We start from the raw sequence: 25,410 nt of genomic DNA, 5'->3' as shown, positions 1-25,410 counted from the left end.
GAATTTTCTCCATTTGTTTTCTTCATATGATTTGTGGCCAGTGTAAGAAGATCATTAAATGAGATAAGATGGGAAGATGGAGGGGTAGGTAGTAATTTAATAAAAAGGTATACGATAAGCATTAAGATAGATAGACTTTTTGGTATTTTGCTTTCTGAACCTTTATATTCTTCAATATTTGCAGTCAGTGGTCCCTACACTCTTCTTCTCTGTGCTTTTAAACCTTTCTTGTTGTTTTTATCAAAAAAAAAATGAAAATAAAAATTTAAGCTTTATCAAATATGTGCAAACTTTATAATGTCTTATCATCATGTGACTTCATTGTATTGTCCAAAATCCCAGTTTCAGTTCATAAACTTTTATTTTGCTTATGATTCTATGTGGTTTTATGATCTATATGGTTTTCAATTTATGTAACCTTGGTCCGTGACGCTGATTTCGTTATATTTTGTCATTCATTTTTTTGTAAGCTTATCAAAATATCATGTTTCTTATAAGGCAAAAACGCCCACACATTCCGTTATGTTGACGCCACCAAATTTTCACCACCACACCGTCATCTCATCCCTCGCTAACCAACACCATCGTTGTCCGTGGAAGACCACCTAGGTAGTTGAACGTGAAAACTACTTCAATCTATTTGTAAGCATAGAACAACGAAATGAGCCAATTTCATAAATGAAAAACTGTAGATGAACAATTAGGATACAAAAAGAGTATAAACATAATGGAGATTGGAGAAATGTATGTTATCACAAATAAACTAACACAAGAAACCTTTTGGGATCTTTGAGGTCTCGGGTTCGATACCTGATTCAGTGGGTTCTCCTACAGTGGTGTGTTTTCTCCCTGATGGTGTTTTCAGGTGAGTCAGGCCTGAAGCGTCAAAAAGATTTAGTTTCGTCAAACAAAAGCTATGCAGCTAGTGACATTTGATTACGCAAGCAGATCATAAATACAACTATGTTGTAACTTCGTATATTTCTTTATGTGCTTTTGGATGGAGATAAGCAAAACGGGCACTGGTACCGATATTTCCCGAATTTTGCCTTCAATACCGGTATGGAACTGAACATTTCGGTAACGTTACCAAGACTTTGGAAAATCGGTATCGATACCCGTTCATCCTACTTTTGGATATGAAGAGACTGTTTTCTTTCTTTCTTTTTTTTAATCTTTTTTTATGTTTACGGACTATCATTTTTATAATTTATAACATGTGTTGTTAAGTTTACAATGATATAATTCGTTTTTAACTCTTTTTTCGTCGTTATATATTTATTTTCAATTATGAACATTATTACACTAGTAATGTATAAATACTGTAACTCGCAATAGTAATATGTTGTATCTAAACGGACCCACCCTACACCAAGCATACATAAACTCTTAACGTTAAATCACAGACCATGGATCCTATCTCAAACTATGATTTTTTTAAGAAACATGCTACACAAGTATGTGAACGACATCTTATTATAAAAATTATCTAGTAGGAACCGGTTCCGAGTCAGATACACCGGATAAAGGTGCACAAATCGGTTAACCGGTTAATTTTCTACCCATTTTTTTTTTGGGCAGGAAATAACCTGTTAGACCGGTTAATCGGGTCGGGTACTAACAACTAATAAAAAAATCGGTTAACCGATCGGGTAATAACTGGTTAAAAAACCGGTTTTTAATAAAATAATAATAAAAAAATCGGTTAACCGGTTAGTAACCGATTTTGAAATCAATAATATAAACCCTAATCTAACGCTGGCCTTATAAGGAGCAGCTTGTATCGGCCCAGGCCCATGAAATAAATAAATCTAAGCCCTAAATCTCAAAACAACTGACTAACTGACTTGCTAAACAACTAAACTCTCAGCTCTCGAGTCTAACAATGGCGTCTGCTAACGGAGGCGTGCCTTTGGAACGGAAACGAGCAATCGTATCTGCTCTATGCAAATCGCGATCTCTCGACGCCGTAAGCTAGCTTCAATTCAACCTTCTTAATTTCATTTCAATTCAGTTCATTCATTTCCGATTACAGTTTTGATTACTTGTTAGTATAATTGAAGAAACACTAATCGACCCCGGCAGATTACGAATAATCTGGGGGTTAAGTAGATGTTTCCCACGAGGGTTAGGTCCGGCAAGATGGTTATTCTTCTGATGACCTGCAAAACAGACACCGTGAGCTCGTCACTGAGAAGGGGGGGTACTTCCTTGTGACCACCCTCAGGCGTGAGAATCAGACTAGATTGCTCTGAATATAAGTGTATATTAAGAGAAATAGCTAGAGCAGATATCAGATAATATATGAAGATATAAGATAAGATAATGATACCGTTCCAAGGTGTTGGAGTATTTATAGCCGAAGGTAGGTTTCCAAGCAGGTACAGCCAGCTGTATAATATTCCTTTTCTACCAACTGTGGGCTACGCACGTGCCATGCTGGTGGTTGGTGGGTAGGCAGCGGCTGATAGTGACATGGCCGGCTGTGTACTATTCCTTTTCCACCAACTGCAGGCTATGTACGTGCCACGACAAGGGTTAGTGAGTAGGCAGCGGCTGATAGTGACATTAAGTACTAGAGCGTGCTCCTCGTCGTACTGTTGTCAGTGAGCTGTCGCTGCTTTGATCAGATCTTGTCTATTTTGTCCATACATTGGCAGGTATAGTACAAAAGATCCTCCAGAAGCGTACGGACTGGCTCATTTGGGCGGGAGTAATCCCGGCTTGCTCATTCCTTCTTCAGGTGACATTACTGAATTATTGAGAGTTAGTACCTTGTGCGTGTAGCCTTGCTATTAGTGCGGGTAGCCTTCCCTGATGACTAGTATCCGCAGCTGCGGGAACAGGCGGGGTACGTCACCATTGGGAGGCTTTTCCTGCGGGAACAGCTGGTCGTACTGCGCGTAAGGTCGTCATCTCTCTGAGCATGGTGGGTCCTGCGGAACCAGTTGGTCTTTGCGCAGACGTCCCTCTTCAAGGTGAGTCTTGCGGGTCTTTGCGCAGACGTCCCTCTTCAAGGTGAGTCTTGCGGGTCCAACTGGGCTCTGCTGGGACCTACCTCTTCAAGTCCCCCCAGTCCAATGTTCTTCTCATGAATTGTTAATAAGTGAGGTGAACTTTTGGACTTAAGCAAGGGGTTTTGAAAAGGGTTTTTAGTTTTAAGGTTGTCCGTGGGGATTCTTCCCGCGGTTTCCCTAATGTCACGTGCAAAAATTCTCGACTTTTCTGCTTGATCTTTGGGTATGATGCGGGCAGGTGTGTAACCTCCTCGCAAGTCAGGAGCGTTGAGTTTCACTTGTGTAGATTCTCCACGAGGTTTTGGTAGTTTTAGACATAGTGATCAATTATGTTAAACAACCAATTTCATCTTGGAGCTTCAAACAATCTAGTTCTCAACGTTCCCGCTATGCGGGGATGTTATATCCCTTTCCACAAGCATGACCCAGAAGATCCTTCTTGGTTTTAATTCCCTGCGAGTGCTAAGTATGTGAAGGGTTTCGGCTTGACACTGTACCCGCACTCGTCTTATAGTTACTTGACTTCCAAGGTATTCTTGGCTTCAATTCCCTGCGGGTGCTAAGTATGTGAAGGGTTTTGCCTTGACACTGTACCCGCACCCGTCTTATAGTTACTTGGTTACCAAGGTAAGGGGGTGTAGTCCCTCTTATTTTGAATCTTTGTTTCACGCATATTTCTGTTTCCTGCAGGTGCTAAGTATGTGAAGAGTTTCGCCTTGACACTGTACCCGCACTTGTCTTACGGTTTCTTGGTTACCAAGGTATTCTTGGCTTCAATTCCCTGCAGGTTCTAGATATGTGAAGGGTTTTGCCTTGACACTGTACCCGCACCCGTCTTATAGTTACTTGGTTACCAAGGTAAGGGGGTGTAGTCCCTCTTATTTTTGAATCTTTTTGAATCTTTTTGACTTGCGTTATAAACGTTATATGACTTGCTCATGCATATTATAGTTTAATTTGGCACTTGTTTTGCCTTATAAACAATATATGATTCGCTCATGCATACTTTAGTTTTAATTAGCAATTTTCCAGGTGTTTTGAATAAGTTAACCTTTCGACGCGTGGTTGTTAATAGGTTAGTGTTTAGTTTCCTCTATCATGATTGTGCGGGTAAGACCGTCACTTTCATTTAGTGGGATGACCAAACTTTACCTATAACTGACCTGCGCGAAGGTTTTCCTCATCTTTTCCTTAGAAATTTTTACCGTTTTTTGTGTTTATGCGGGTTTTGCCGCCTTCCACACGCGACGACTTACTTCTTCCCATACTTATTTATGCGGTGAATACCGGCATATCAGTGTGTAAAGTTCATAAGTATAAAGGTAGGGCTATCAGCGTCAATGTGATAAGGAGAATCATTTCCATTAGAAGTGGCTCTAGGCCTTTTCTTTACAAGTTTTGAATTGATCTACATGCAGCCTGTGTAATTGAGCTCCCTTCCATGTTCTTGGGATGGGAGTGTCATCGAGCCTTTCGAGCCGATATGCACCTGGTTCGGAATCTCGTTGTTTACGCAGTATGTAGTCTCCAACATTGAAGCTGTAGTTTCATTCGTGTTTTCCCCAACTGGGGTTCTACACGCATTAGTCTGCTTAGCATTCATTACGCCACGAGGTGTGTGAGCTTCCCATCTCTGACAAATGCTTCGACGACGTCCTTCAAGTCTATGCATTCCTCCGTGGTGTGGCCTTTTGTCTTGTGGAAGTCACAGGATTTGCTCTGATCAGCGTTGTGACGCTATCGGATTATTGGAGCCTTTGGCCATGGGAGCCTCTCGGTGGCAAATATTTCGGTGACGCTTTTGGTGAGTGGCGTCCATCTGGAATTCCGGTTCGACGACTGCATGTTATCCTTTCCGCCTAACCGAGGGTGCGAGCCGGATGAGGTGTCAAAGTTTACCCTTGACTGCCAAATACCAAGCTTCCTCTTTTTGTTTTGTCGGGCGGTAAGGACGTTGTTTTCTCTTGTTTTCTGAGTGTAGAGGTTTGTGTTCTGGGGAAGGTCTCTACCCAGTTGCTTTTCCGTTTCCGCGAAGCGTTTAGCTGCTGTCATGATGGCATCCCATGTGGATGGCATGCCGTCTTTACCCGTCAATGTGCGGATAAGCTCTGGGTATTCGGCGCCTTGGATGAAAGCTGCGCGAACAAGATCTTCGCTTATGGTGCCCAGACTCAGTTTCTTTGAGTTGAAGCGCGTGATGAAGTCTAGTAAAGACTCATCTTCCTCTCGGATGCAGTTGAGGATCGTCCATTGCTCTTCGGTATACTTTCTTTGTTGACTGAAGTGTTGGCTGAACTTTTACTGGAAGTCAGCCCAATCGTAAATGTGGTGGACCGGTAGACTGTCGAACCACGCTCTGGCTGCCCCAACAAGCGTCATTTGGAACATATAACACCACGTGGGTTCCGTCCAATTGCTGACGGTTGCCTTCGCTATGAATCTGTTCAAATGATCGTCTGGGTCAGATATACCATCATAAGTGCCGATGTTGGACATCTGTTTAGCACTCTTCGGGGCGATTGCTTCCGCAATGTCCCTTGCAAACTTGGACGTTCCCGCATTTGCAACAGTTGGTCTGAAGGTTTTAGAGAAGTCACGTGGGTTTCCACCCGCGTTTTTTGGTTTGAAGGTTTCTCCAAAATTCCTTCTCGGTTGGAAGTCCGTTTCTTTGCGCTTCCCTTTCGTCCTATGATGAGGGTTTGCGTCGCTGTCGGACTCCTCCCGATCATCGTCCCAGTACTCGCACTCATTGCTCATGTTGAGCTGTTGTCGAGTGCTTCCGAATTCGTCAGCCTGTTGGAGTGAACGCGAGCGTTCATCCAGCTCGGCTTGGAATTCCTTCTGACGTGCTTCCGCCCACGCTTTAACTTGATCAAGTGTTTGGCGGGGGAGCCTCGTCTGTTCTCTCTCCAACTGGGTATCGGTGAATCCCAGTGAAGGATTGTTTACTGCACTTGCCCCGGCTTGGGTAACCGGGGTAGTGTTCGTAAAAATTGTGTATTCGCCGGTGTTCCCCCCAGTAGCTGGGGTTGTGGTTACCGGAGTTTCTTGGTCACTCGTTGGCCTTGGCAACGGAATAACCTTAACCATCTTTCCAGAAGTTTTGAAAAAACTGAAAAAGAATTAGTTCTAGCTTTTATGCACGAATGGCGCCAATGAAGAAACACTAATCGACCCCGGCAGATTACGAATAATCTGGGGGTTAAGTAGATGTTTCCCACGAGGGTTAGGTCCGGCAAGATGGTTATTCTTCTGATGACCTGCAAAACAGACACCGTGAGCTCGTCACTGAGAAGGGGGGGGTACTTCCTTGTGACCACCCTCAGGCGTGAGAATCAGACTAGATTGCTCTGAATATAAGTGTATATTAAGAGAAATAGCTAGAGCAGATATCAGATAATATATGAAGATATAAGATAAGATAATGATACCGTTCCAAGGTGTTGGAGTATTTATAGCCGAAGGTAGGTTTCCAAGCAGGTACAGCCAGCTGTATAATATTCCTTTTCTACCAACTGTGGGCTACGCACGTGCCATGCTGGTGGTTGGTGGGTAGGCAGCGGCTGATAGTGACATGGCCGGCTGTGTACTATTCCTTTTCCACCAACTGCAGGCTATGTACGTGCCACGACAAGGGTTAGTGAGTAGGCAGCGGCTGATAGTGACATTAAGTACTAGAGCGTGTTCCTCGTCGTACTGTTGTCAGTGAGCTGTCGCTGCTTTGGTCAGATCTTGTCTATTTTGTCCATACCTTGGCAGGTATAGTACAAAAGATCCTCCAGAAGCGTACGGACTGGCTCATTTGGGCGGGAGTATTCCCGGCTTTGGGCGGGAGTATTCCCGGCTTGCTCATTCCTTCTTCAGGTGACATTACTGAATTATTGAGAGTTAGTACCTTGTGCGTGTAGCCTTGCTATTAGTGCGGGTAGCCTTCCCTGATGGCTAGTATCCGCAGCTGCGGGAACAGGCGAGGTACGTCACCATTGGGAGGCTTTTCATGCGGGAACAGCTGGTCGTACTGCGCGTAAGGTCGTCATCTCTCTTAGCATGGTGGGTCCTGCGGAACCAGTTGGTCTTTGCGCAGACGTCCCTCTTCAAGGTGAGTCTTGCGGGTCTTTGCGCAGACGTCCCTCTTCAAGGTGAGTCTTGCGGGTCCAACTGGGCTCTGCTGGGACCTACCTCTTCAATAATCAATCAATTGTTTATTATAGTGTCTACATATTATAAACCGTATCAGCAAGTCTATGTTCAATTGATATTTATAGTTTATTTGTGACTTGTAACCTAACCTAACCTTCTGCATGCATTCAGCTCAGTCAAGTAATATCTGATTTAGTTTTTGCTGATTGATTTTGCTATCGGTTGATTCAGTTCTGGTGATTATTCTCTTAAGTATTTGCTTGGTAACTTGTACAATGTATCTGGTTTATGAACTTACTAGCTTTTGAACCCGTGTATTACACGTGATTTGTCAAATAACAAAAAAAAGTGGTTCAGTTCGTTTGTTTTTGCTAAAAAAAGTGGCTCGGTATTTTTGTTAAAAAAGGTGGTTCAGTTCGTTTATTTTTGTTAAAAAAAAGTACTTCGGTTCGTTTATTTTGTTAAAAACTGGTTCAGATCGTTTACTTTTGTTAAAAAAAATAGTTCGGTCCATTTAATTTTGTTATAAAAGTAGCTCGGCTCATTTATTTTTGACCACAAAACTAAGTAAATGGGAAATAAAAAAATTATTATTTTACCCCAGCTTAATGGAAAAAACAATCAGAGTTAACGAAAAGTACTAAAATATCATGATTTTGGAAAAGTCAGGTGCTGATTTGCAAGAAATTTTAAAAAAATGTACTAAAGTTGCATAGTTGGTCAAACCTTAGGTATAAAATGACACTTAAGTCAATAAGGAATAAAATCCACGTTATGTTATAACCCAATTGACAAAATGGTTTTGACCCATGGATAGCTAGAATGAATGAGATAAGAGATTAGGAATTAGGAGAAATGTAGGCTTGACACCTAAGTTTCAACATTTTCTTTTATTAGTACGGTAAGATGTTTAGTTGAAGAAACAAGTGCCTGTGCTACTGTTTAGTATTTCTTTTCTTCAGCAGATACACACATAGACTGGATGCATAATTAAATATTAATTGTAGTATTTAACTATCTTTTGATTTTGTCTACATTCGTTGTTGCATCAGCATATATAACTAATCATGGCTGCACTTTTGCTTGTGGTGCTTGATTAGGATTTTGATAGTTATTGTTCTAAGTATTTGATTGATTACTTGTTTGTATAACATTTGTTTTGCTATCTACAAATTGTAAACAGTATGCATTTCATTTTAACTTTGATTCGTTGCATCAGCAATTCTATGATCAATTGATATTTTTTATTTGTTTATAATCTGTAACCTGACCTTATACATTTCAGCTCAGTCAAATAGCAATGGAATGCCAATCCCCGGGTTTTATTTATATATGATTTAAATTTTTGCTACTTGATCTTCCTATCAGTTCTGGTGATTAACTGATTATCATTTAGGTAATTGCTTGGTAATTTCAATAACTCGTAGTTGTACAATGAACCTGGTGTGTGACCTTGTGTTTGTTGAAGAAGTAAGTGCTGGTAGTGCTATGCTAATATTTAGGATTTCTTATCATCAGCGACGCACACGTTGGTTTGGTGCATAATTAATTTTAACCGTGGAATCTAACTATATATGTATTGTAACTTTCTGCATTTGTTACCTATGGCTTTTGCTAATTTGCTATGACGAGTAGTTGCCTCGGCATATAGTAGTAATCGCCACAGCATTATTACTAGTTGAGCTGGCTTATTACGATATGCACTTCAGCAAGTTTGTGTTATTCTATTATAGCTTTAGCTTGTTCATAACATAGTTTATGTCATAGTATGAAGTTGGAGGTTTTTATTTAGCTTTTGATTTTCTGCATTGGGTTTTATAATCAACACATAATATCAACTGTGCTGTAAGTTTTATAACTTATGCAAATTTGGTCTCTTAGACTTCTATGTTCATTTCAATCTTTCATATAAAATGGCTCGTGAATTGTTCCTTCTTGAATATTCATATATCAAGTGTATTCTGAAGTCTGAACACTTATTTTACTTCTTGTACACAGACAAAATTCTTGGATGACGCAGGGAATGACATCAAAAGCTTGAGTGTTAACATCATGAAGACTGCTTATGAGAACAATGAGGAGGTTAGTGAATATCAGTTTTCAGAATGTGATATTGCATTTATAAGCTAAAAGTAAGAGCAAACATGCGGAATGTGCTGCTTATTTTGGATAGCTTATATGGCTGTTTTCAGTGTAATCTGCGTTGTGAAATAAAATAGCATTTATGATGACTTAATACTCGCTTTTGGCAGTTCAACAAGCGGGTGGCGTTTGCAGAGAAATTCCCTTCAGATTCTGAGGCATGCTTAAAGAGTCTAAGCCAATTAAATGAATACTTGACTGATTATTCTGTTCTCGTTGGTGGTGGATCCCGACCTTCTGATGCTGATATAATCGTTTTCTCAACTGTTCATCAATATGTGGTATGCAATACTCATTTTACAGCTCAGTTTTTACATGTAATACATTTAGAGCATGGGCTGAAATCCTTCATATTATCTAGTGGGATATTCTATTAATTTGTGGCATAAGTCGAGTTAGTTTGAGTGGTTTAATATGTGTACCATACATGGTTTTTTTATGTGTACGATACACGAGCTAGTTAAGATTGTTTATCATGATGTCTTCTGTTATCTTTAATTTGCTTAGTTTTTATTGTCTTTTTCGCCATGAACTTTGTAAAGTTATTCTTTTCTTATGCTTTATTCATATCATTATCTAATATTTGATGTTTATTGATGGCAGGCTAATCTTCCAAACACAGACAGGAATAAACTGCCAAATCTGTTGAGATGGGTGGATTACATCCAGGTAATGGATTTTATTTTTCTTGAGCCATCATGTACTTTTTAACTTTAGTTTTTAGCACCCATTTTTTTTAACTCTATAAGTTACAACTTAAGAAGCTAGCTTAATAAGATGACTTAAGTTAGCATCCTTATTTTTCACCAATTTATCATTATTCATCTTGCAGAGTACCCATGACTTTGGCGAGCTATTTGAAAGGATTGTGCTGGAGAAGGCCCCTTTTGATCCTCCAGTGAGTAGAATCTATATAACTTTTACTTTTTAAATACTTGTGTTTCTTAACTGTTCTATAAAATTTTCATTCTACTTATGCTGAAAGGTAGTAACGGATACATGGTATTATGACAATGAGGCTGATAATATACTATTGTACTCTATGCATCTTCAGTGATGTGTCTCATATTTTTATTATCGTGTTCGCATAGAGTCACTTAATCATGGCACATAACCAAAGTGCAAGAAATTTTAAGCCCTTAGAACGATGGTTTACTGTCTCATATATTTTCTTTCTCTTTACAGTTGGCCAAACAGACAGCAAAGGTGAACGCTGAGTCAAGTACAAAAAAGGGTGAGTCAAGCACAAAAAAAGCTGCCCCGAATGGAAAAGCAGCAAATTCAGGAGCTGACTCAGAGAAAAAAACCGACTCGGTATGATCTCTTTAGGTTCTGATGCATAGCATAGCAACATAGTTTGGTTGGTGATCCATTTTGGTAATTATACTTACATAATATTCTGTGTTGGTAACTATACACTTCTTTTTTATATAGGATAATTTGGTAGTTATGTAATTTTTGATAGTTACTAATTGTTTTGCTTTTTAAACCTTTAAAAAGTACTTTTATAACCAAATAAGAACTCTGTTAGGATTGTTACAAATTGACACATATAGGAACAAAATTTGATTACACAAGTTATTAAGCTTGTTACTGTAGTAAACTTACATCACACTTTTTCTTGAAGTCGAAGAAACAGGCATCAGGAAAACCAGAAGCCGCCACAGAGAAGAAAAAAGTGCCTGAAAAGGTACCAGATGACAAAGAAAAATTGAATTAAGTGTCAGTTTATTAAAAATCCAGGTTGGACTAATTCGTAAGGCTTCCAAACATCCCTCGGCTGATAGGTAACTAACTGACTTCTTTCATTCCATCTTTTCTATTTGGTCCAAACTCACTTCTTACACCAACAAGTACCACATGCTTAGCACATGGTTCAACACCAACTAAACAATGTGGTGTACAAATCACCTCCCATATGTAGTAGCACCTTCAGTTCTGTATATAAAAGGCGGCAATGTGGTTGCGAGCATGGTCAAAACGGGCTAGGTCGGGTTGTGTTGATCCGCAAACACTTGTTTTTTATTTAAGATTTTTTTTACAAGTTTTACGTGTTAATTATGATTACAAAAACAGTATTATTGTTATTGTTATTGTTATTGTTATTGTTATTATTACTATTACTATTATTATTATTATTATTTTATTATTATCTAAATGATCTAAACCTAGTATATGATTTAGGAGGTTGACTTGTTCCTCCTTTAACTAAATTTTATATTTGACCCATTTGAGATAAAACACAACCCAAAACCAACCCATTTGCAAAAACAATATTATTGCAATAACGATCTTCGATTTAATGTTTCAGTTTATTGGTTGAGGAAATAGATGTCGGTGAGGGCAAATGCCGGCAGGTGGTCAGTGGTCTAGCAAAGTTTTGCAGTACAGAAGAGTTGACTGTAAGGACATTTTATAAAATTTATATCTTTTCATTCATAATTTTCAAATATTTAACACTTGTTTTTATGCTCTCTTTAACCTTGCAGAACCGTCTTGTAGCATTAATCACAAATGTGAAACCTGGAAAGCTAAGAGATGTTGTTTCAGGACTGGCAAGTGATAACCAACTAATTTGGGGATATTTTCTATTTTAAATAAATTTTTAAGGTTTCGTTAGGTAATTGTTGGTTATGTACGTGTACATTTTATTTTTAATGTTTTTACTTTGTTATCTTGCAGGTGCTATGTGCTTCAAATGCAGATCATACAGTTGTAGAGCCATTGATCGTTCCCGAAGGGGCCAAATTTGGTGAAATTATTACATTCGCTGGGTATGTATGTATATTGTATTAAATAACATATAATATCTGTCTGTTTATGGTCAATAATATTTTAATCACGATAACGACCACACAACTTTTCATATGCAGGCATGAAGGAAAGCCAGAAGATGTTTTGAACCCGAAAAAGAAACAACTTGACAAGATAACACCGGTAATAATCTTTAAAAAAAACCATATATTGATCCTTAGTTTTCAAGCATTTAAAGTTGCATATGACTGATAACGGGGCCATGGCATGCATGCCATGTTATTTTGTTTTGTTGTTATATTGATTTATTATGTGTGAATGTCATATACCATGGTGCATGAATCTAACTCAAGTTGTTGATGGATGCAGAATCTTTTTACAGATGATAAAGGTGTGGCTACATTCAAGGGTGTCCCATTTATGACATCTGCTGGTCCATGCACATCTACCATACCGAATGCGGGTATCAAATGATGCGCGTGATGATGGTGATGCCCATTGAGATTCACATCTTTTTAACATTGTCATACATTAATTTATGTTGATGTTTAAGATGATGATCGTTGGCGGTTTTGTATGTGTAATCGTACTTTTCTTTCATATCAAGGACCAAAAAAATACGTAATATTGTTGAACCTAGACGAGGATATCCAGAAAAAAAAGATACAAATGTGTGTGCAAAACCGAGTCTAGGTTAACAACATTGAAATACGTAATATTGTTGAACCCGACGAGGATATCCGGAAAAAAAGATACAAATGTGTGTGCAAAACCGAGTCTAGGTTAACAACATTGAAATACGTAATATTGTTGAACCCGACGAGGATATCCGAAAAAAAAGATACAAATGTGTGTGCAAAACCGAGTCTAGATTAACAACATTGAACTATTTAATTAGGTTTACCTTATGGCTTCTGACCGATGGGTTATGTTTTTCTTGCACTATTTAGTTAGGGTTTTGCTTGATTAGTTGCCGGTAAAAGAAGTTGATAGAAGACACCAATGGAGGTGTGCAAATCGGGTTTTTTTTAAATAACCGGTTTTGGAGAGAATTGGTTCCGGGTTTGCTCAACGAAGTCAAAGAACTGGGTCAGGTAGGAACAGGTTACGTGTATGGCCAGGTTTTGGCCGGTTTGGCAGGGTTATTATCAGTTTTTTGGCTGGGGTGGGCCTGGATTTTACCACGCAGAGGTGGAATTGGTTCTAGTGGTTCAGGGTATGATTTCTCTGAAAAACTGGAACATGGTTTGTAGCCGTGAATTGGGAAGGACGGGTTGGGTTTGCCAGGTCGGGTCTGGAACCCGGGTTTTATGCTATGTCTAGACACCCATAGTGCTTTAGGAAACTTCAACTAACACACTCATATAATGGTACATTAGTACGGTCTAGAATGCATCATGTGTTCAAACTATAGATTATGGATTGTGGTAGATTGTGCATCATGGGCTTGTACCTGGTTGTGGAGACAGTACCCATGTGGGAAGTAGATAATATTGAAATATTGAAATCCAATCTCTATTGTAGTTTAAAGAAATGTGAGACTATCCATCTCCATGTTCTATGAAAGCCCACCACTTTGTCAATCATTTAAGAGTAAATTTTGGTTTACGTTCTTATGGTTTGTTCAAAGCTGCGGTTTTAATCCAATAGTTTTAAATTTGCGATTTTTTGTCCCTGTGGTTTCATTTCACTTGCAATTAAACCCGACCCCCCCATCAGAGTGACCCTCACGTGAGGTACCGTTTTGTCCTTTTTCCCCAAATACACCCCAGCCCCTTACATGAGGGGGCTTGCGAATTAGGGTTGGGGCTTATTTAGGGAGAAAAAGGACAAACTGCCCCTCACGTGAGGAGACGCTGATGGTGTTAACGACCAGAGTTAACGAGATTAGTGAGGTCAGGTTTAATTGCAAGTGAAATGAAACCAAAGAGACGAAAATCACAATTTTGAAACTACTAGACTCATCATTTAATATGATCTCTATCCAACCATCCAAGAGATTTTGTTTCCCATGAGTGCACAATTATTTTCACATTTTTTTCAAAGATTTGAAAGATTTTGTCCATTCTAGATTATTTAGATTTTGTGTCATATTGTCTGTAGATATGAGATTTTCATATTTTTGTCCTTGTTTTCAAAGAAAGAGGCCTTTGTTGGTGACATATTTTACACATTGGTCACAGTTTTTGAAGCCTCATCAGCGGGTCCCCCCCCAGGTTCTGTTGTCGACCACTATCTTGCTCTCTCGTCTCATTTACGTTTCTCTTCATGTCAGTTGTCTCTCTTCCACTTCAGCCTTCTCTATTCCACATATGTGGTCGATGTAGCTCAAAACATGTATTGCATGTGTTCATAAAAATCATGGTTTTTTACATTGTTGTAAAAATCGCTATTAGTCGGGCGGTGGGCCGAAACTAGCGATTAATCGGGATTAGTCGGGATTAATCGGATTAGAATTTTATGTAAATATTAAAATATACTTATATATTCCAAATTTTATGTATAAAATTCTCAATTTTGACCGATTTTGGACAAATGGGGACTAATCTGCGACAAGTCGGTGGTTTATTTATAACACATTTAAATAGATTGATTTGTCTTTATTTATGACACATCAAATCAAAATGCTAACAAAGAAAAATATGTTAAGCGTGTTCAGATTTATTTGTTTGTCTTTATTTCATCAAGACATTAATTTAAAATGGCCTAAGTAACTATCAAACGTGCAACAAATGGAACACATTGAAGTTCATCTCAGTCACCACTGATGACCAGTAACAACTTACTACTGATGTTTTAATAATAACTAATGATTATTTCCATGCAATTTGGACCCGTAGGGCTATTGTTCCTTGGAACCCATCAGGGCCTTGTTCCAATTTCCGAAACAACTGAAAGAACTAAATAAATCACATTTCATATATTTTAAGTGACCATTTCTCGTCATTCTCAAAGTAAATTGCTTTGTAGATATAAATACATATAATGCTAAATGACTATACTTCTCTCTACTTCAAATCAATAGAAGCCATCAAGATTTTAAGTGAATACTTATTATGACAAGTCTAGTGATCATTATAATATTTTTTCATAATGTACATAAAAACAAATGACCGACATTGTATGTTTTTTAATAATGTTGTGTTTTGGTTCTTTTGAGTGTTTAAATCAATTCATTCGTACAATTCAAATCAATGCTTGAGGCCTGGAGTCTTCACGGGTATAACCTGACTTTGACTTAAAACGTAATAAGGCATAATCAATAAATGAGAGTAAATGTGAAGAGTATTGAATAAATGTATATATGTGAGTTATTATTATTTAAAGAATCACTATATTGGTTGTGAATGATATAATCTTAATTTAAAAAATAAACGAGGTTAGATATGAATAACCGAGAAGTAGACTGGGTGAATCAAATAAATAGTTTAGAGACAAAAGAAGATTAAGATTAGAGAATAAATTAAATGATTAATATATTGTTATGAGATAATTGCCTAGTTAGAGTTAGAGATAATATATAAAGCTTATTATATTATGTGCTTAATTATATACATAACATTAATAATTAAACAAATATATATTAACATAAAAATTATATAAACTTGCACCATAAGTAAAGTCTACGCTCATTGACTAAACGAGTTTATTTTTAAGCTCGATCTCATTTAAACTCGACTTGATGCAAGTTTTTTTTTAAAACTGATTTCAAGCAGCTTATTTCGTTTACACCCGTATGACACCTTGATATAGCTGGATAACAATACGTTTGGTTGAGTATACGAGTATATCCATTCTTTCAAAATATATATGTTCTAGAATTTAAGACATAGTTAAGAGATCCCAAAATATAAATTCTTACAATTTGAGATAAGCTAAAATCTCATTGGAAATTAAACAAATTCCAAAGGATTCCAACAAAATCTTTTGCTCTAGAATCGATATGCACAAATATATGTTATAAATAAACCATAGAGAGAGAATAATAATAATAATAATAATAATAATAATAATAAAGAATCATATGAATTGGATATGTGTGGGCCAGTGCATCGAACCAAGATAAACCAAAAGAAGATACGCAATATTTGTGACTTTGTATTTGATCCTCTATATATACACACATATATTCTATTGTCCTCATGCTCATATTCATATTACAAATCATTGGTTTAAAATTTGTACCAAGTCTCAATTTATTTTGTTTAGCCTTTTATTATGTCAATGGAGTATTATGAAGAAGATGTGCCTCATGTGCTTGCGGTCGATGATAATATCATCGATCGTAAGCTCATTGAGAGGTTGCTCAAGACGTCGTCATGTCGAGGTAATATAACGTGCATGCGCGTTTTTTTTTTGGCTGTTAATCTTTATGTGATTATGTTATATTATATTATAGTACTTGTATAGTTTTATTAGATATGCATGTGGTTGGTGTTAATGTTTTGTTGTTGAAATTGGTTGTAGTGACAGTAGCAGAAAATGCAATAAGAGCTTTGGAGTATTTAGGATTGAAGGAAAATCAACAACAAAGTCAGTTTAATGGCAAGGTAAGCCCAAAGTTACAAGCAGAGCAAGCTTAGGCTCGAGCTCGAACTTAAATGAGCTGGATCGGGTTTGGCTTGTTTATTTTATCGAGATGAAAAATCGAGCCCATGCTTGGCTTGTTAGAAGCTTGAGGCTAACTCGTTAATTTTTTTAATTTTATTTTTTTTACAAATGTTGATATATTAAAGATAAGAAAAGAATATAATTTTTAACATATATGATATATCTGGTACAAATTTTATAAATAAGGGAATTTATAACAATATGTCTATTGTTTTTGTTTTTCCTTTATAAATTTTTTAAAGCCAACGACCCAAGCAAACCTCAGCCGAGCTTGGCTTGTTAGAAGCCACTAGCCGGCTCTTTTTAATTATTTTGACAGCTATTGATATATTAAAGACAAAAGTATAAATTTTAAAATTTTAAAATACATTTAATACAGCATTTATAAACAAGAGAATTATTTATAACAATATATCGTTATTTTTGTATATATATTCCAAGCTCGGCTTATTTAAATACGAGTTTTTTTCAAGCGAAGTTTGAGCAAGCCACGAACCTTTTAAGCAACTCTGCTATTTGTTTGTTTTGTAATTTTTTCACTAGTTGGTGTTCAAAACTGGATGGCTAAAATTGAAAACGTTGAATTGTGGCAGGGTGCAAAAGTAAATATGATAATTACAGATTACTGCATGCCGGGAATGACAGGATATGAGCTTCTTCAGAAAATCAAGGTAATATTTTATTAATGTAAATAATTTTTTTTGTAAAATATATGAAAAATATGTTTTTTTAAAACAAATTTATTTGACAATTCTAAACAGGAATCATCCATGTTGAAGGATGTTCCCGTGGTGATTATGTCTTCCGAAAATATACCTAATCGAATAAACGAGTAGGTTTCTTTTTTTCGTTATTTTTATAATTTTGTATAATGTAATATGTTATAATAATAATAATAATAATAATGTATCTTTTATGAATGATTAGATGTTTAGAGAAAGGAGCAGAAAGGTTCATTTTGAAGCCATTGAAGTTAGCAGATGTGAAGATGTTGAGATGCCAATTAACAAAATGCTAAAGTTTAAGAAGGATATGATGATTTGGGTGTAAATAGTTTTGGGTTTATGTTGGTTGGGTTTTATTTTTATATTTTTGACTGGATCTTTGTTTAGCATTTTGTAAGACTATTATTTTAAATAGTTATTTATTTATTTTTATAACAAATTTTGCCTCCTCTTTTAAGTGTTGAAGATTAACTGAATATATTTATTATTTATCATATCTTTTAAATTTATAATTAGTATGTAAATCACAAAACAATAAAACAATAAGCTATATTTTTATAAAATTCTATTTTTATTTGGAATATGATATGATTGTGTGCATACAACTCGAATAAATAAATGTTTAAAGTTTAAACAATTTTAGGCTTAGATCCGGACATTATTCTTGAAGTTTAAACAACTATCGCACTCGTTATTCTGCTCAAATCTTCGCGATTCTCACATATATCTCTATTTTTTCTAAAATTGTCTTTTTAAATCGAATTAGCTTAATCATTGGAGAGCGGATTTTGTTTATAATTAATTGAATAATCTTTACATATTCATTATTATTGTGGACAGTTCATACGATATCAGCTGGTTTGAAAATATAACTATTAAATTTGAAATACTCAATTACATGCATCTGTTCCGCCTAAAATGCGGACATACATCCATGCCACAATTTAACAAGATGGAAACATCCCAAAGCTTGTAAACCACCCTTGACTTGTGCTAAATATGATTGGGATCGAGCGTATCCAAGAGTTGTTAATACCTTTAATAAAGTTGGATAGCGGAAAAACATGACCGGAAAAAAAGGGCTAAAACTTCAAACATGCATAACTTAAGCTACAACCAAAGCTACAAGGACTATAACCTAGACTGAAAGGTTTTGACGTGTCGATAATTGACAGACTACTAAAAGTTAGCACAACTGTCAATTAAGTATAGTCAAGTATCAATTAACAAAATACAAAACTTTATGATTATTTTATATGGTTTGTTTTTTATTTTAAGTCCAGGCTCGTTTACTAAACGGGCTTGTTTTTAAGCGCGTTCTCATTTAAACTCGACTTGATTCAAGTATTATTATTATTATTAAACTGATCTCAAGCAGCTTATCTTGTTTACACCCATATGACACCTCAATACAGCTGGATAACAATACGTTTGATTGATTATATGAGTATATCCATTCTTACAAAATATATATTCTAGAACTTATAATATAATTAAGACAGATCCCAAAATATAAATTCTTACAATTTAATTTTGAGATAAGCTAAAATCTCTTTGGAAATTAAATTCCAACAAAATCTTTTGCTCTAGAATAGATACGCACATATATATATATAAATAAATCCTGTAGATAATAATAATAATAATAATAATAATAATAATAATAATAATAATAATATGAATATGAATATGAATTGGTTATGTGTGGGCCTGTGGATCGAATCAAGTTAAACCTAAAGAAGATATCAGGACATATTTGTGACTTTGTATATATACATATATTCTATTGTGCTCATATATTGCTCACATTATAAATCGTTGCTTTAAAAGTTTAAGAGTATGTTTGGCAAAACTAGCTGGTGGCTGGAAGCTGGTAGCTGGTACTGGAAGGTGTAGTTTTTAGATATATTTAGGTGTTTGGTAGAGTAGCTGAAGCTTTTAATAAATGTATAAAATGACCAAAATGGGCATAACTAAAAAAAATAATATTAAATATACTTATTTTGAAAGGTTATTTAAGTAATTAAAATACTAAAAGCTTGTAACTCTTTCTAAACACTACTAGTTGGAGCTTTAAGCTTTTTCTCATTACCTAAAAGCTTCAAGCTCCTTCCAACAAAACAAGGCTTTTAATAGAGTATGAGCTTTTTCTTAAAAGCTTGAAGCCCCTAAAAGCTCCTTGCCAAACTTACCCTAAGTCTTAATTGATTTTGTTAGCCTTTTATTATGTCAATGGAGTATTGTGAAGAAGATGTGCCTCATGTGCTTGTGGTCGATGATAATATTATCGACCGTAAGCTCGTTGAGATGTTGCTCAAGAAGTTGTCGTGTCGAGGTAATATGATGTGCATGCGTGCTTTTTTTTTTTTTGTAATTATATTGTATTAATTTGCATGTTGATGGTGGTGTTGATTTTTAGTTGCAGTGACATTAGCAGAAAATGCAATGAGAGCTTTGGAGTATTTAGGATTGAAGGAAAATCAACATCAGAGTCAGTTCAATGGCAAGGTAAGCGCAAAGTTACGAGCGGAGCGAGCTTGGGCTCGAGCTCGAACTTGAATAAGCTTGATCGGGTTAGGCTCTTTTATTTTATCGAGCTGAAAAATCGAGCCCATGCTTGGCTTGTTAGAAGCTTGAGCCTGATTCGCTAAATTTTTTGGTTTTATATTTTTGCAAATATTGATGTATTAAAGATAATAAAATAATATAATTTTTAACATATATGATATGTCTCAGCCGAGCTTGGCATGTTAGAAGCCACGAGCCAGCTCTTTTTAATTTTTTTGACAACTATTGATATATTAAAGACAAAAGTATAAATTTAAAAATACATTTAATACGGAATTTATAAACAAGAGAATTATTTATAACAATATATTACTTTTGTTATTTTTGAATATATATTCCTAATATTATTATTTTCTTTATATATGTCTGCTGTTATTTTTCAAGCTCGGCTTATTTAAATAGGAGTTTTTTTCAAGCGAATTTTGAGCAAGCCGCGAACTTTTTAAGCAACTCTACTATTTGTTTGTTTTGCAATTTTTTCACTAATTGGTGTTCGAAACCGGATGGGCTAAAATTGAAAATTTCGAATTGTGGCAGGGTGCAAAAGTGAATATGATAATTGTACTGTATGCCAGGAATAACAGGATATGAGCTTCTTCAGAAAGTCAAGGCAATATTTTATTTTTGTAAATAATTTTTTTATAAAATATATGAAAAAAATATTTTTTTAAAACAAATTTATTTGACAATTGTGAACAGGAATCATCCATGTTGAAGGATATTCCCGTGGTGATAATGTCGTCGGAAAATATCCCGAATCGAATAAACGAGTAGGTTTCTTGTTTTCACTATTGCTATAATTTTGTATAATGTTATTAACTAAATGCTGAAGTTTATAAAGGATATGATAACTTTGTATATTGCATTATAACATTGTTATAATAATAATAATATATCTGTTTATGAATGATTAGATGTTTGGAGAAAGGAGCAGAAAGGTTCATTTTAAAGCCATTGAAGTTAGCAGATATGATGATGTTAAGACGCCAATTAACAAAATACTAAAGTTTATGAAGGATATGATGATTTGGGAGTAAATGCTTTTGGGTTTATGTTGGTTGGGCTTTATTTTTATATTTATTTTAACTGGATCTTTGTTTACCATTTTGTAGGACTATTATTTTAAATTGTTATTTATTTATTATTATTATTAGTTATTTTTATAACAAATTTTGCCTCCTCTTTTAATGTTGATAAATACAAATAGTATTTACATAGATGAAGATTAACTGAATATGTTTATTATTTATCATATCTTTTAAATTTATAATTAGTATGTAAATCACAAAATAGTATGCTGTATTTTTATAAAATTCAATTTTTATTTGCAATATGATATAATTATGTGCATACAACTCGAATAAATAGATATTTAAAAACAAATTTCACCTCCTCTTTTAAGTGGTGATAAATACAAATAGTATTACATGGATGAAGTTAATTGAATATATTTTTTATTTATCATATCTTTTAATTTATAATTAGTATGTAAATCACAAAACAGAATGCTATACTTTTATAAAATTCTATTTTTATTTGGAATATGATATGATTATGTGCATACAACTCGAATAAATAGATGTTTAAAGTTTAAACAATTTTAGACCCAGATCTGGACATTATCCTTGAAGTTTAAACAACTACCACACTCATTTTTCTGCTAAAATCTTCACGATTCTCACATATTTTTCTATTAATTCTAATAAATCAAGCAATTAGCTTAGTCATTGGGGAGCGGATTCTGTTTATAAGCATTAATTAAATATATTCATAGTTATTTTGGACGGTTCGTACGATATCATCTGATTGAAAACATAGCCATTAAATTTGAGATGTTCGATTGCATACATCTGCTCCGCCTAAAATGTGGACATGCATCCATGCCACAATTTAAAAAGATGGCAACATCCCAAAGCTTGTAAACAACCCTTGACTTGTGCTAAACATGATTGGGATCGACTATCGAGTGTATCCAAAAGTTGTTAATACTTTCAATAAAGTTGGATAGCAGGAAAATGATCGAAAAAGAAGGGCTAAAACTTAAAACATGCATAACTTAAGCTACAATACTTTTAATAAAGTTGGATAGCAGGAAAATGATCGAAAAAGAAGGGCTAAAACTTGATGCATAACTTAAGCTACAACCGAAGCTACAAGAACCATAACCTAGACTGAAAGGTTTTGACGTGTCGATAATTAACAGATCACTAAAAGTGAACACAGTGAACACACCTTTCAAACAAGTATAGTCGAGTATCAATTAACAAAATACGTTATAACATATGTAACTTGACGTGACCCCGTTATCCACATGACCCGCCATCTACATTACATATCACATACGTGATTTAACATCACATTTCACACCTCCACAACACCATAACAAATTAACATGTCGCATTTCACACCTCCACAACACCATAACAAATTAACATGTCACGTTTCACACGACTCATTTAATTATTGTTAAATTTGTTACAAGTCATAACATCTAATATATGAATATTTACCATATCTTCTAATTCTATAACTAGCTATGTAAATCTGTAAAAATTGAAACAAAAACTTAACCCTATTTGATCTCATTTGGTCACCCAAATCTTCATGATTGTCACATATATGTTTGCTCCACTATTTCATAGCATAACCATTAAGATTCAAAAGTCTTAATTATTTCCACAATTATCAACACAACACCTTAAGTAAATCAAACAAAACATCCTTAACTTCTGCTAACACATAAACAATGAACATCTTTGGTTCGGTCGATGGCTATCAGTAACGGCGATAATGTGGCGGGGGAGGAGGATAATGACGATCCAAACCGAAACAACGAAGAACGGGATAACAAAAACACGAAATGCAACCGCCCAATATGGACGTCACCGTCATGCAAGGCCAGCAACAAAACATACATATATTATCATGTGGACCTTCATGATGATGGGGATAATAACCCGGAGGTGGTGGTGGAGGCGGACGGCCGTGGTTGTACATCTTCAATTCCTCTTTAGTTAGTTAAACCTCAAGACTGAAAATGAATTACAATAAGTAATAAGTGAAGAGCAGATTTTACTCTCTATTCGTTAATTGAGAATAACGTACGACTGGCAAACGAGTCGACTATAGGTTCGGGTCACAGGTCAGAACGGGTTTGGGTCAAACCCGGGATCGTTTAGTCCGAATGGGTCAACTCAAAAAGAGTTATTTTCGTACCGGGGCTGGGAAATGCATGCCCACAAGGCCGGCCATGAGCAGGGCCAGGTGGTCGACCGACCCGGTCCGACACCCCGATAGGGGTGAATGTCTAAATTTTAAAAAATTATATATATATATTTTATTGAAGAAAAATGTATTTTATTTTTTTAAGTTTAAACACATTAAGGCCCAATTTTTTTCTTCTCCCAAAAAAATTTTTACGACTCTCAAAGATGGCCCCGGTACACAATTAACCCAAAATTCCGCAAAAAAGTAACTAGTATCGTTTAATCGCGTACCAGAACGAAGGTACACGCTTACTGGCACTGGTTACGATAATTCGGGTTACACACGTACCGACACCGGTTAGTTACGTGCTTACCGGGTGCCGGTATGTGCATAACAGTTTTAGGTTGGTGTTATTTTTCTAACGCGCCGATATGAGACATGGCATTTGAAAAATAACACCAACCTATTCTAACCAGTTTCATTAAAATGGATTGATATGGGACATCATGGTCTCAATTAACCGACTGTCATATATGAGAAATAGCAACCCACAACAACCCAGAAATTTTGAAAACTACTAATATTAACACAACACAGTATTTAAATGACTAGTCAAAATTGCTAGACTTAATACCTAGCATCAAATTGATCAAATCAAAACTAGAATAAAATAAAAGGGCAACTTCATAGAATAGTAACCAACTTTTAAAAGTGTTCCAATTAGGTCACTTAACTTTAAAAAATGTTCCAATTAGGTCACTCAACTTTCGTGTTTGATTAAATTAAAAGTTTTAACATAGTTTTTTAGCCAATTTATTTTCTGTTTCACATAGGAAATCTTTTTATCTTTTTTTTGAAGTTGACGTTGAGTGGCGACGTGAATTTTATTTTTTATTTTTAAATTTTAATATAATTAACGTTTTTTAAAAATTTTTAAATTTAACTACATGTATTGCAAATTCTGACACCCACATCTTATCATCCATTTCTTTCTTGACGTACACAAAAATCGGTGAGACTTGATTTGAAGATTTAGTGACCCGATTTGGGGAAAATATGCATCAGTGACCTAATTGGAACACTTTTGAAAGTTGGTTACTATGAGATTTTCCCTAAAATAAAATACTAGCTCAAATTAACATAAATTTAGTTAAAACTAATAGTTTTATTGAATTTTAATAATCCTGTTGAATGGTATCGACTGATAATAATAATCCCTATTTATTTTATCGCCGTTGACGGTCCCAAATTTAAAAAAGTTGGTCCCTAGTCCCTCGTTAAAAATGACTTAACGTCGTTATATATATATTTTGATCGGAAGGAAAATACGAAGGGACTATGTAAAACTTAGTTCAAAACTGTGGTTCAAAACGACGAACAATTCTTCAATTCGGGTATTTGAAGTTACAATTAACAAAAATCAAGTAGTTTGAATCAAAGTTTCGAGCTAAGTTTTACATGAATCGACTCGTATCCTCCTTTCGATCAAAAAGACTAAAACATTAATTTGAAATTCGAAAAAAAAGTAGTCGTTTTTAACAAGGGACCATTGGTGTCAACTTTTTAAAATTTGGGACCGCCAGTGATGATAAAATAAATAGTGATTATTATCGGTCAATACCATTCAACACAGAAATTATTAAAATCCAATAAACCAAACTAATAACCGAAATCATTAACACCTAATTGCAAAAAGAAATGATGAGGGTGATGAAAGTACTTACCGGTAGTTTTGCTTTGCATGAATCTAATGGAGTGTGGAGATGAAGAAAAATAAAACTTAAAATGGGAAGCAAATGTTAGGATGATCAGCATGACCGTCTGGAATGTGATCTAGATACATACGTGGCACTGATATCAGCCGTTGAGATGCGTCCTCATTAAGTTAATGTTACTCAATAGTCATACGTGTTGGTCATGTAGAAACCTTAGCTCATGACTTTTGTACCTACTCTTTTATCTGTTTGACTTTTATAATATAATATAAAAAGTGGTGTCTTTTGGTAATTCTTTTTTTATTTATATATATTACAAATTTAGATAAAAGACAAAATACAATAATCTTTATGACAACATACGTTTACGATTTCAAAAACACACGATGGCATAATTGTAAATGCATTCAATTTCGTTTTCATCCTAATTAAGCATATGCGTGAATCAGTTTGATTTAGAACGTGTTAAATCAAACCTCGACTCCGAATTACCTACCAAAATATGTTGAATCTGAAATTAGTAAATCTAAC

The 25,410-nt window shown here is 35.4% G+C and overlaps 2 protein-coding genes and 1 pseudogene across 2 annotated transcripts; all 3 read left to right on the top strand.

Moving 5' to 3' along the window:
• The first annotated feature begins 1,846 nt into the window (after positions 1-1,846).
• LOC143576551 (putative methionine--tRNA ligase) lies at positions 1,847-12,665 on the top strand. The gene is made up of 13 exons (XM_077060616.1): positions 1,847-1,969; positions 9,156-9,239; positions 9,410-9,580; positions 9,903-9,968; positions 10,132-10,197; positions 10,485-10,613; positions 10,933-10,977; positions 11,019-11,086; positions 11,611-11,701; positions 11,789-11,854; positions 11,982-12,073; positions 12,173-12,236; positions 12,423-12,665. The coding sequence occupies exons 1-13, from the start codon at positions 1,886-1,888 to the stop codon at positions 12,525-12,527; spliced, it is 1,131 nt and encodes a 376-aa protein (XP_076916731.1). The 5' UTR covers positions 1,847-1,885; the 3' UTR covers positions 12,528-12,665.
• Positions 12,666-16,230: 3,565 nt separating this feature from the next.
• On the top strand, positions 16,231-17,746 carry LOC143576561 (two-component response regulator ARR17-like). The gene is made up of 5 exons (XM_077060625.1): positions 16,231-16,380; positions 16,521-16,603; positions 17,258-17,335; positions 17,426-17,496; positions 17,592-17,746. Exons 1-5 carry the CDS (start codon positions 16,272-16,274, stop codon positions 17,680-17,682), a joined length of 432 nt encoding a protein of 143 aa, XP_076916740.1. The 5' UTR covers positions 16,231-16,271; the 3' UTR covers positions 17,683-17,746.
• A 1,845-nt stretch (positions 17,747-19,591) lies between these two features.
• On the top strand, positions 19,592-20,962 carry LOC143576550 (two-component response regulator ARR16-like; annotated as a pseudogene).
• Positions 20,963-25,410: the final 4,448 nt, after the last annotated feature.

This window comes from Bidens hawaiensis, unplaced genomic scaffold (genome assembly GCF_021521415.1).
Source record: "Bidens hawaiensis isolate Kalapana, Puna unplaced genomic scaffold, B.hawaiensis_p1.1 tig00028238_1, whole genome shotgun sequence".
Lineage (NCBI taxonomy): Eukaryota > Viridiplantae > Streptophyta > Magnoliopsida > Asterales > Asteraceae > Bidens > Bidens hawaiensis.
The sequence above is the reverse complement of the archived record's forward strand: the minus strand, read 5'-3'. Positions and strand labels throughout refer to the sequence as shown.